Source organism: Canis lupus, chromosome 7, assembly GCF_011100685.1.
Source record: "Canis lupus familiaris isolate Mischka breed German Shepherd chromosome 7, alternate assembly UU_Cfam_GSD_1.0, whole genome shotgun sequence".
NCBI lineage: Eukaryota > Metazoa > Chordata > Mammalia > Carnivora > Canidae > Canis > Canis lupus.
The window spans coordinates 65,309,466-65,322,939 of record NC_049228.1 but is presented as its reverse complement, the minus strand read 5'-3'; the positions used below and the strand labels follow the sequence as shown (position 1 = coordinate 65,322,939).

The 13,474-nt window shown below is 35.6% G+C and overlaps 1 protein-coding gene across 4 annotated transcripts in view; it reads left to right on the top strand.

The window, feature by feature from the left end:
• RBBP8 (RB binding protein 8, endonuclease) overlaps positions 1–13,474 on the top strand; it is a 101,136-nt gene that overhangs the window by 48,769 nt on the left and 38,893 nt on the right. For all 4 annotated transcript variants that reach the window (XM_038543668.1, XM_038543670.1, XM_038543669.1 and 1 more), the window contains 2 exons: positions 6,024–6,136; positions 7,281–7,347. In XM_038543668.1, coding sequence (XP_038399596.1) covers positions 6,024–6,136; positions 7,281–7,347 — 180 coding nt within the window. The remainder of the gene's footprint in view (positions 1–6,023; positions 6,137–7,280; positions 7,348–13,474) is intronic.

The window sequence follows — 13,474 nt, the reverse complement described above, 5'->3', positions numbered from 1 at the left end:
CATGGGAAAGTCATATTTCATCTGTCATTGAAAGGGAGAATTTGTACTTCTAATCAGAGGATTTATGGTTGTGAAACTATTTTTCAAATAATAGACTGTCCTCTTTTTGTCTTACTCATAGATTTTTTTTTAAGATTTTTTTTATTTATTCATGAGAGACATAGGCAGAGAGAGAGCAGGCTCCATGCTAGGATCCTGATGTGGGACTCGATCCTGGGATTCCAGGATCACGCCCTAGGCCAAAGGCAGGTGCCCAACTGCTGAGTCACTCAGGCGTCCCATAGATTTGAATTTAAATATATTCTTCATGAAACCTCTGACTTTCTAGACTGGATTTAATTCTGGTAAGTACTTTCATAGTACCATGTATTTCCACTGTCGCGATGTGAATCATACTTTGCCATAATTACTTTTTTATTGCCTTTTTCTAATACACTGTAAGCTCTTTAAAACAAATGACATTATCTTGGCCACTGTTGTATAATTGGCATGTATAGTACTCATTGTAGGTATTCAGTAAACCCTTTTGAATGAAAATGAATAAATTTGAGGAAATCTTTTTGGGATATAAACAATTGAGCGTTCTGTTAGTCTGGTAAATTTTCCAGTTGCAAAATGAAAGGTTTTATTTGTTCATCTCTATGAGCAAACTGTAATATGACTTAGGAAGCATGTTGCTTTCTAATCTTACAAGTGGAATTATGTTTCTTTTTCTGATAGCATCAGTGGAAGAGAGGCAAGAGGAAAGCAGTGGAACTTTGCTGATAGAAATAGGAGCTAGCATATTTTCTCACATCCATTTAAATTTAAACTAGGATCTGTAAGCAGTCAAGAGTTGACTCTTTTTCACAGATGTTATCAAGAATGGCAGTTGAATTTGGAGGGACCTGGAGGGTATTATGCTGAGTGAAATAAGTCAATCAGAAAAGGACAAACATTATATGGTCTCATTCATTTGGGGAATATAAAAATTAGTGAAAGGGAACAAAGGGAAAGGAGATAAAATGAGTGAAAATATCAGTGAGGGTGACAAAACCTAGAGACCCCTAACTCTGGGAAATGAACAAGGGGTAGTGGAAGGGGAAGTGGGCACGGGATTGAGGTGACTGGGTGATGGGCACTGAGGGGGACACTTGGCAGGATGAGCACTGGGTGTTATGCTATATGTTGGCAAATTGAACTCCAATTTAAAAAAAAAGAATGGCAGTTGACTGGAGAAAACTGGTAGTAATAAACAAGTTAGGAAATATTGTTTCATTTTAGAACTGTCTATACAAGTAGCATTTTTAAACTTGAAAGTAGGGGTTCTGAGGGATTGTTTTTGATGATACATTATGATATTTTAATATATTAGATTTGATTTCTTAGAAACAAAGTAGTGTTCAGTTTTTACTGACAAGTCAACTAGTAGAATGACATTTAAATAACCATTAGAATTGTTAAATGCCATTTATCTCCTTCATTCAGTGTTTTTCAAAAATGACTTTTTCAATTTTTTATTTTAATTTTTATTTATTTATTTTTAAGTGAGCTCTACACCCAACGTGGGACTTGAACTCAAAATGCTGAGATCAAGAGTCACATGCTCTACTGACTGAGCCTTCCAGGAGCCCCATCAGTGACTTTTCAATGTTCTGTTCTCTTTGGCCTTTATTTTTTTGTTTTTTAAGATTTTATTTATTTATTCATGAGAGACAGAGAGAGAGAGAGAGAGAGGCAGAGACACAGGCAGAGGGAGAAGCAGACTCCATGCAGGGAACCTGACATGGGACTTGATCCCGGGACTCCAAGATCACGCCCTGGGCCAAAGGCAGGCGCCAAACCGCTGAGCCACCCAGGGATCCCCCATCTCTTTGGCCTTTATAGTTTAAAAATTCTGTGTGTAAATTATTTACCACAATTGGGTCAAATATTTGAATTTTTATTAATTGGACCCTAAGCTATTTGAACAAATCTTAAAAGAGAAATGTAAATATGAAATGTCAGGTACTTTAAGCAAATGGTTAAAATTGAGTTTCCTCTTAAAATAGTTTAATAGTGTCTTGGTTTTGGAATAGTTTACAGAGACTTGTTTCCTTTAGAATTTTAAGGGCATAAACAGACTTTACCATTAGCTTTAGAAATGCTTGAGAATCTGAAGACATGTATTAGAGCAGAAAGACAAGAAGATGTATGTCTTTTTTAGTACCTTAATTCTCAAAAAGATGGCACACAAAGTTTACTAGAATGTACTACTATTAAATTAAAATGCTATGATAAAAGGAATATACCATTTAGCTTATATTTCCCCCCTTTGAATTTTTATTCAAGTAAGGCATGTACGTTGTATAAAGTTGTATAATTACTATAAAAGCAGTAGGTTTTTTTGTTCTTCTCTTTGCCACCCCTGCCAGTCCCAGTTCTTCATTCACCAAAGTTCTAAATGATGTTTTTTTTTTTTTTTAAGATTTTATTTTTTTTATTTGAGAGAAAGAACAAGAGAGGGAGCACAAGCAGGGGGAGCAGCAGGCAGAGGGAGAGGGAGAAGCAGACTTCCCGCTGAGCAGGGAGCCCAACACAGGGCTCAGTCTCAGGACCCTGAGATCATGACCTGAGCCCAAGGCAGACACTCAACGGACTGAGCCACCCAGGTGCCCCATAAATAATGTATTTTCACTCTAACACTTGATTTATCAATTTGAGACATTATCTGCCTACTTCTTACTATGAAGATGAGTATACTATTTATCTCTTGCGTATTTTTGAATAGTTACTATTTTAGTTCTATTTTACCTTCCAGCCTATTTAATACATACATTTTTGTAAAAGTATGTCTTTACAGGGATCCCTGGGTGGCGCAGCGGTTTAGCGCCTGCCTTTGGCCCAGGGCGTGATCCTGGAGTCCCCGGATCCAGTCCCACGTCGGGCTCCCTGCATGGAGCCTGCTTCTCCCTCTGCCTGTGTCTCTGCCTCTCTCTCTGTGTGTCTCTCATGAATAAATAAATAAAATCTTTAAAAAAAAAAAAAAAAAAGTATGTCTTTACAGGAATATATTTTAGGAAAATGTCTGAACCGTCTCCCTGAACTCACCACTATATTGCAGGAAGGTATTGATACTTTAACCCTTCCCGGCATCATTCTTCCTCTCTTCTACTTCCCACTCTGTTCAGCTGAACCTTTAAGTGTAAATAATGACAAGCTTGATAAATGTTACATTGTTTTCTGTTACCAGATCTCAATCTTTTATATTTGGTTTATAAGTTAATTATAGAAGCTGAAAAATTGTAAACAGTGTTTATTTATTGACTCTGTAAATACTCTCAGCTGAGCCAGAATAAGATTTCCTTCTCTACAGATCCAATATCATGACCTCTGTGCCACTTGAGACTGTTTCCAATGTCCAGGCCACATAGATTCTTTTCTATTCTGTTTCATATCTTGCTCAAATCAGCCCATAATTATATTATGACTTGGACATATTTAAGTGAGTTTGCTGTGTTTTTCCTAGAAGTTCTAACAACTTTTTTCATATTGAGATAAGAAACATGTTTTCCTTACCATGTCATTAGTATTATGTAATGTGTTATTCTATTTATTGATTATAATCTTTTTTTGTTCTTTTCCTTGAAGGCATACTTCTTTCGCTGAAATACTCTGTACTGATTTGGACCATTTACTTTCTAGGTTATTCTACAACTGCCATTCTGGAGTTTCTCTTCACTGGATCCCCACATTAATGCCATTATTTCTTTCTACTCATGTTCATGTTAGCAAATAATTATGGAGCACTTGTTTTGTGCCAAGGCACTATTTTAGACCTTGAAGATATTCAAGTGAACATGGTTGATGAAATGTGGGCCTATTTTTCCTTTTTATTGGTTTTTTCATGCTTATTTTGTTATAGGTCACCCTCAAGTATCTGCTGAAAAGAGCACAGAAAGTAAATTTTCAGAGTCTCTGCATATCTAAAAATGTTATTTTACTGTAGATTTAGATGATATTTTGAAAGGATATAAAATTCTAGTTTCCAAAATAATTTTCCTCCAAACTTTGAAGACATTTGTTTTCTCATTATCTTTGCATCCAATGTTGATAAGACTGATATCATTCTAATGTTATTCTTTGTAACATTTTTTCTTTCCTGGGACTTTTGATCTTTTTATCATTCTGAAATTTTGTGAGGGGGAGCTGTATGTGTTTTTCCTTCAGTGTGTTAGGCACTCAGCCTGTTACTAACCTGAAGGCTAGTATCTCTAAAGGTCTGGCAATCTTTTTCTGTTATTTCCTGTCTCCAGTTTAATATGTTATCTCTTTTTGTAACATTTCTTGGTCATAAAGTAATACTTTATAATCTTTTCTCTGATTTCTGTTACCCCACCCCCCACCCCATGTTCTGGAAGACTTCTATTTTCCAACAACCCTACTATTGAAGTTGTTTTGATAGTCACATGTTTAATATTCAAGAACTTTTTATTTATTGATCATTGCTTTATATGTACATGTGTGTTATGGCCTATTTTTGTCATTTTTCCTTGTGATTCTATTTTAACTCATTGTTTATTTAGAAGTACATTGTTTAAGATTCACAGATTTATGGATTTTCTAAATTTTCTTATTGATTTCTTTTTCTTTTTTCTTTTTATTTATTTATTTATTCATGAGAGACACAGAGAGAGAGAGAGGCAGAGACATAGCAGAGGGAGAAGCAGGCTCTATGCAGGGAGCCCGACGCAGGACCGGATCCCGGGTCTCCAGGATCACACCCCAAGCTGAAAGCGGCACTAAATCGCTGAGCCACCCAGGCTGCCCTTGTTATTGATTTCTAATTTAATTCCAGTCTTCTCGCCTTAGGGACTTCCGAGTGGTACAGTGCAGCATCTAACAGGGGTTATGGCAGGCAATGGTAGAAGACCTCCCCTATTAGGGCAATAGGTGTCACCTAAACAAAATATGGCCCCAAAATAGCTATTCCCCTACTATCTTTACTAGAAAAGGCTCCAGCAATGCATTTAATATTCTAGTATATTTTTTAATTTGTTCTTTAAATATATTGTTTTTTTTAATCCATCAATAAACAGTGTCCAAAACAATTTGCATTTACATGGAAAGGAAAGATGCCAGCTTGCTTAATATATAATTCAGCCCCATGGTACTGGACTGGAGTTCATATTTTGACTATAATAAAATAAAACAAGGTCAGTTTCTTCAATAAATAAGTTCCTTGGATAGAGTTCAAAATTGGCAGAATTTGGGATGCCTGGGTGGCTCAGCAGTTGAGTGCCTGCCTTTGGCCCAGGGTGTGATCCTGGCCTCCCGGTATTGAGTCCCATGTAAGGCCCCCTGCATGGAGCCTGCTTCTCCCTCTGCCTATGTCCCTGCCTCTCTCTCTGTCTCAAGAATGAATGAATGAATACGTCTTTAAAAAATAAATAAATAAAATTGGCAGAATTTACAGAATTCCACTTGGAATTATAATCTATTGTAGAAAGTGATGTTGTCGCATGATTTCAGCCTATTCTAGAATATGTTAAAGGAATAATACATCATTAAACTAGTTAATTTTCTCTATATTTACCAAGTCAGTTCTTTAGAGCTTTATAAAGTATAAAAATCTTGGAGTCCAAATATAAGGAAATAACTTTTAGTAGTTGAAAAATTGAATTTCAGCTTTATAGAGGTATAATTGATAATTGATAAAAGTGTAAAATAAAACGTACATCATGGTGATTTGGTAAACATATACATCGTGAAAGAATTTCCAGTAATTAACATAGCATCATCTCACATATTTGTTTTCTGGTGAGAATAAGTTCTACTCTAAAAATATTTCGGTTTTGGGATGCCTGGATGGCTCAGCAGTTGAGTATCTACCTTTGACTCGGGGCGTGATCCCCAGGTCCAGGATCAAGTCCCGTATCAGGCTCCCTGCATGGAGCCTGCTTCTCCCTCTGCCTGTGTCTCTGCCTCTCTCAATCTCTGTGTGTTTCTCATGAATAAATAAAATCTTTTTTAAAAAATTAAAATATTTTGGTTTTGTGTCCTAGGCTAAGAGCAGGATTATGTGATCGCTGTGCAGTAACTGAAGAGCATATGCGGAAAAAACAGCAAGAGTTTGAAAATATCCGGCAGCAGAATCTTAAACTTATCACAGAGCTTAGTGAGTTGCCTTTCTTTATTCATTAAGTATTTAAAGCATAATGTACTGTTGTTTAAACCTATTATTAAATTGGTTGCAGTCAAATGGATTGTTTATATACCTTTTTCTTCATGTAGGCAAAAGTTCAAATGTCCTTTATTCCCTTTCTGTAGATTTAATTTAATGCTTATTTCAATAAGAAATAGGGTACAAAAAGATGGGATATACACTGTTCACATTTGCCCTCAAGTCTTAGCAGCTGTAAAGCAAGAAGGAAATTTCCTTTGATCATGTCCATGTTTGTTTCCTTAGTTTTATCTTATTTCATATAATTTAACTGGTACTTAGTAAAGTTAACCAGGGTTAGTTTAGTAACCTCACATATTATAGATAGCCAAAAAAAATTTTATTTACTCAACGAAGGAAAATATGTTTAGATTTGTAAACCACTAAGTTATTAACATATTTTTGGAATATGATTAACTTTCTTTTTTAGAGGTTTAGTCATATTTACTATGATCTTGATATTCCTCCTAGTGAAGAATGTGCTTTAACAGTGACTTCATACTAAGGATTTATAATAATTTTGTGCTGATTGAAGTGGAAATTATAGCCCAAAGTTGAGTTTCTGCTTTCTAAATTAAATAAACACAAATTTAGTCAAGGTAGATTCAAACAAATACTAATACCAAAATTATGAAACAGGGTATGACTAAGGAAGAAAATTGGACCTAAATCTGCTTACGTTATAAAAATTATATACTGCTATTCAGTGTTATTTTACTGTTATTATCAGATTTATTTCAAGATATCTTTTACTAAAATAGTATTTGAAATTAGTAGGGCTGAGCAACAGATGGAATGCTCCCTTGACCTTAGTATGGATAATTAAACTGTACTCCCCAGTACATGAAGTACTTTTTCTCTTTTGCCTAAAGCATAAAATAAAATTATCAGTTAATTAGTTACATGGAACTGGCACAATATATGGGATGTAGTAATCACTACCTAGTAACGGATTAGTCTTGCACAGTAGTATTAACTCTAACATATGACTTAGAACTAGAAATCCTAATTTCTCCATAATTAATGATATTATTAAAAAAGCCTAACAGACATGTTCATATAGCTATAATATGTGCTTCTTTTTCATATTATGTTTAAGTGAATGAAAAGAATACTCTCCAGGAAGAAAATAAAAAGCTTTCTGAACAGCTGCAGCAGAAAATTGAGTAAGTATCTTTCCTTAATTGCAGCATAAAATTGAATATTTTCCCCTCAACTTTTCTTCCTTTATTACACTTAGCTATACAAACTATAGAGATAATTTAAGAGTTACAGATTTTATTTTAAAAAACGGTACAGTTTTCTGTAACAATATAAGAAAAGCACCTTTTGTGTTTTGGGAGTATACATGAAGAGTGTATATGTATCTCTTTGGTTAATGCATACATAAAAAACATTTTAATTTAAAGCATTTTGATTTAGTAATAATTCAATAATCAGAACATTTTAATGGAAAGCATTTTAATTTAAAAAAAATTTTTTAATATGTATTTTTTTTAAGATTTGTTTATTTGAGAGAGAGCATGAGCAGGGACTGAGGAGGGAAACAGAGAGAAAATCTCAAACAGATTCCCCACCAAGCATGGAGCCCAAAGCAGGGCTCAGTCTCACAACCTTGAGACCATGACCTGAGCCAAAATCAAGAGTCAGACACTCAGCCCAGTGAGCCACCCAGGTGCCCCTGAAATACTTACATTTTTATTTATTTGTTTGTTTATTCAAAGATTTTACTTATTTTTTTGAGAGGGAGAGACAGCATGACGAGCAGGGGGAGGAGCAAAGAAAGAGGGAGAAGTAGGCTTTTTGCTGAGCAGGGAGCCCAATGCAGGGCTTGATATCTATCCTTTGACCTAAAGGCCTCTATTTTTTCCATTATTCAACAGTATCTCAAAGAAAAAGAAAATAATCTTTTTGTGTATATGATCTGTCAGAGCTAAGATATTCTTAGTCCCCATTTATAATAAACTTTATGAAACATTTTTTAAGAATTAGGTTCAGGATAGTCTTAATGGTTTTATAGTGCTTTTAAAGATTCTATTGCATTGCCTATGAGTGGACATCTACAAAATTTTGGTAAAAATTAAATAAATAAACAAAATTTTGATAAATTATGCAGGTGTAACACATTATTTTGGCTTAGAATAGTTATTGTCTTAAGTGCAAACACATCTTACAGGTGGAATTAACATCCTTATCAGTATATACTTTTAAGTACTGGATATCCAATAGGATTTTGACATTCCTCCCATGTTATCAGTCAACTAAATATTATTAGCAAAGGAAATTTTCAAAATGTCAACACTTTCCAGTTTTACTCATGCTGCATGTTGAGGTAAGGCTAGAACATACATCCACAATCTTTTATATGATTCTAAAATCCAAAAGTTTTTTAAATGTTATTTGCAACCTCACCTCAACTCACAGGATGCTATTTATATAGTCCTTATTTATCCCACTTCATGTGAGCATTCCTATGCTTTGCTGTGAAAGTCTCAGCATGCTTGACTACAGGATGATGCCTTGGGCTCCACTGGAGGTGTTATGTAATAAGCTATATATGCTCCATATTACCCTTCATGTTAAAAAAAAATCTGTATTCCAAATCACGTCTGGTCCCAAAGATTTCAGATTAAGTGATTGTTAACCTATATTAATTAATGTTTTGTGAAGTGATTCATATGTAGCTTATGGTATTTTGAACACCCCAGCCTTGATATTTATGAATACCAAAGATAAACAAGATAATGAGAGTGTAGAGGTTAATATAAGACCAGAGAGGTGAGTGCCTCTAACACTTAAGGCATATGAAGTGAATTGAAACTGGATAATGTCACTTGCTTGATGAAATATGATCTCGAATTCATTCAGAATTACTTTATTTTTAGTGTTCTAAAAGTCACTTGAAGCTCACTGGTATTTTAGAAAAGAAATGAGAGCTAAAGTTTGAAATTACAGTTAAGATTAACCAGGTTGATGAGCTTCAAGGTATGCTTCTTTAATTTCAGACATGCCTGAATCAGAACAGTGTAGGAGCTTATCTAGCATGTCTTTAAGTTCTCTTCTGAAATTTAAGAGAGTTGTTATTCTCATAAGCCAACCTCTTTTGTAGCTTGCTTTCCTTAAACAAATTTACTTTTATTTGGCAATTTAAAAAAATGGCAAGTATTATCTTTTCTTTGACTGCCTAAACCACTGTAACATTATGCTATTAGGCCTGAAATTTCTCTGAACTTTAGAAAAAACATTTGACTTATGCTTCTGCTTGTTATAGGCAATAATTGAGACCTAAACTGGTTTTGATGTTACAGATATGTTATATATGGTAGGACAGTTACTTAGTGACACTGTACTAAGAAATTATTCAGAAAAAAAAATTTGCTGTTATAAAGTTTTTAAAAATGTGTATGTGTATCCTTATATGTATAATATATATTCAACTCTACCAGTCACAGAAAGCAATAAATAAGCTAAATATAAGTTTAAATAAGCTAAGTGTTGAGGTCATGGCTCTTTTTGTTTTGGAAAATGAATGTGCTACATCAGTGGTCAAAGCAGTCTATACAGTTAAGGACTATAGGATTCATTTCATTACCACTCTTTTTTTTTTTTTTTTTTTTAAAGATCTTATTTATTTATTCATGAGAGACACAGAGAGAGAGAGAGAGACAGAGACACAGGCAGAGGAAGAAGCAGGCTCCATCCAGGGAGCCCGACGTGGGACTCGATCCCGGGTCTCCAGGGTCATGCCCTGGGCTGAAGGCAGGCGCTAAACCTCTGAGCCACCCGGGCTGCCCATTATCACTCTTTTCTAAATTGAATTCTTTATATAACTTCTTTAACAAATAGCCATTGTTTGAATACACTACTGTAAATTTAATCTCTCGAACCTGTTTAATTTTTTTTTTATTATTTTTTAAGATTCCATTTATTTATTCATGAGAGAGACACAGAGAGAGAGAGAGAGAGAGAGAGAGAGAGAGAGAGAGAGAGGCAGAGACACAGGCAGAAGGAGAAGCAGGCCCCATGCAGGGAGCCCGACACAGGACTCGATCCCTGGACTCCAGGATCACGCCCTGGGCCAAAGGCAGGCGCTAAACTGCTGAGCCACCCAGGGATCCCCTGAGTCTGTTTAATTTTAGTGAGATATTAAAAACCTCTTCCTAAGTTTGTGTAGAAATTATTCTACTTACAGGTTATTTGTTGATTCCAATTTTGCCTTCAGGAGCCTCTGGAACAAATTTTACTCTTCTTCTACTTTGCACATGAAGACAACTGTCAGGGCCCTCCTGAGTCTTACTCTTCCTTAGGGTAAATAGTCCTTTGTTCATTAACTGTTCCTCAGGCAGCATTACTTCAAGACTTCAAAGGACCATTTCTCTTAAACGTTTTAGTTTGTCAAAAATCCTAATTACAAATTCAGTAGTCTAGGGGCACATGGGTGGCTCAGTTGGTTAAGAATCCAACTCTTGATTCAGCTCAGGTCATGATCTCAGGGTCATAAGATCAAGCCCTATGTTGGGCTCTGTCCTCAGCAGGGAGTCCGCTTGAGATTCTCTTCCTCTGTACCTCCCTGGTACAGACCCGCTCTACGCTCGCATGTGTCTCTTTTACTTATATTAATATAGTCAAAGCATTTAGATATTATTGGTTGTTCCTTATTGGGCTTACTGTGACTAGAACCTTGAAATCCATCTTTCTTATCCTCTACTTGTAGATACGTTGTTTTAGATAAAAATAAAGGACTTCATAGTCATGGCTTCAGAGTAGGTTGCAGAGAAACCTTATACTATTTAGCCTACTCCATTGTAAAAGAAGAACACTATTGAATAAGTACTATATTCTAGAAATTGGATTATATCTTTATGTATACTGCTTCCATTTCACAGCTTTCCTATAAAAAGGAAGTAGTAACTTACAGTACCATACTTTATAGATAAGGTAACTAAGTTTCAAAAAGATTAACTGACTTACCCAAAGTGACTGATAAACGTCAGGGCCAGCGTTTGAACCCAGGTCTACCTCACTTCAGAGTTTGTATACCCTTTCTATAGTTTTGTGCTAAAGCATTTTCAAAAAATTACCTGCCTGTGTGGGTGGCAAGCTGGATTCTCTCTTCTGATTCAGTTCAGTGAGGTTTAGAATCACACATTTAACCTGTTCTATTTGGCTTTGTTAGATTTGGCCCATTATTCCCTCCTCTGGAAGTCTTTCATAGTTGGTTTTTTTCCTGCCTTGTATTAAGTTAGGGCTTATTTTCAGCTTTATGTCTTCCACAAATTTGATGAGTATTCCATTAGTGCCCAGCATCAAAATCATTAATAAAATGTTGAGCAAAATCTGCCTGAGGATGGAGCCCTGAGGCATATTACTACATATTTCTTTCATTATCACTCTTTGTGAGATGATACCAAGAGGATCATTTTCACATGCCTTCCAGAGAGAGCTATATATACAGTATTCCTCAGAATTAAAATTAGCCTTACTTGAATTACTCATATTATAAACTTGTAGTGGTTCTAAGAGAGCAGGATCTCAGACTCACTAGTTTGTATTTTAGGGAATTTTTCTTTTTTTTTTTTGAAAATCAGAATGTTGTGGGGTTTTTTTTAAAGATTTTATTTATTTGAGGGCAGCCTGGGTGGCTCAGCAGTTTAGCACCACCTTCAGCCCAGGGCTGATCCTGGAGAACCAGGATCCAGTCCTGTGTCAGGCTCCCTTCATGGAGCCTGCTTCTCCCTCTGCCTGTGTCTCTGCCTCTCTCTCACTGTGTCTCTCATTAATAAATAAATAAAATCTTAAAAAGGGGAGAGGGGCAGCCTTGGTGGCCCAGCGGTTTAGCGCCGCCTTCAGCTTGGGGTGTGATCCTGGAGACGCGGGATCAAGTCCTATGTCGGGCTCCCTGCACAGAGCCTGCTTCTCCCTCTGCGCCTCTCTCTCTCTCTCTCATGAATAAATAAAATCTTTTTTTAAAAAGATTATTTATTTGAGAGAGCACTAGAGAGACAGAGCAAGCATGAGTGAGGGGTGGAGGGAAAGAGAAACAGACTCCCCACTGAGCAGGGAGCCTGATGTGGAGTTTGATCCCAGGACCGTGGGATCACAGCCCAAGCCAAAGGCAGATGCCCAACCAACTGAACCACCTAAGTGCCCTAAAAGTCAGAATATTGAAGTAAACTTGATGACTATAACTGCTTCATTAAGTATATGTTTTCACTAACTCTAAGTTCTTTAGAGGAGAAAAGCTCAATGTTAAAAACTTTTTTTGTAGACTCTATATAGAGGGAGACCCTGGATCTTTATAGGTCTTTAGAATAAATAACTAAAGTTGTTTTGAAAGGAATTTAAGGGGAGGCCAACAAAACAATCAAAAAAATTTTACTCTGCTGTTAGAAAAGTAGAAGAAAGCTGATGAGTGTGCATAATAACTAAATATAGCGTGAACTTTTAAAGTTTCTCAGAAAATCCAAGACCTAATGCTTTAAAGAAGAGATTTATTTGGTTAATACATGGACTTAGTTTGGTTTTTTTCCCTTTTATGACAAAAGAGAACAAAGTCAGCACTTGTTTACTTATTCCTCTAATTAGATCTAGGAGTTTTGGGGGTTTGTTTTGTTTTCCTTTTGTGATCCTCACTACTTATAGATGATGCCGGGAAATCAATTTCTTATGACTCATTCATGTTCCAGGTTGAATTTTCATGACTAATAAGCAGATAGCCTGTGACGTGATTAGTTAAAGCAAGGTCAGATAGATTTTACACTCCATTAATTTATAAGGCTTTCTCATATGACCTTAGCTTACTCTGTTTTTCCAGAATAAGACAATTTAAAAGTAAATATTAGCTCTAAAGATTTTCCTCAATATAGATTATAGGATTATAGGCTCTAAGTAATATTGATATTCCCCAGGAAATTAAGATACAAATTTGTGTTAGGAAAAATTAATCTTGTAATTTTTTAAAGATCTCTATTGGTCATATATTTTTTAAAGATTTTATTTATTTATTAGCATAAGAGAGAACACAAGCAGAGGGGAGGAGCAGAGGGGGAAAGAGAAACAGACTCCCCACTGAGCAGGGACCCAGATGTGAGACTTGATCCCAGGACCCTAGGATCATGACCTGAGCTGAAGGCAGATGCTTAACCAACTGAGCCACCCAGAACCCTCTGTTGATCATAATTTATAAAATTCTCATTAATTTTTGTTTGAAATCATATTACAAATTAATAATGAATATAATAGACTGGTTTTGTCACATAAAGTCTTATATATGCCTGCCAGACTGGTAAGAAT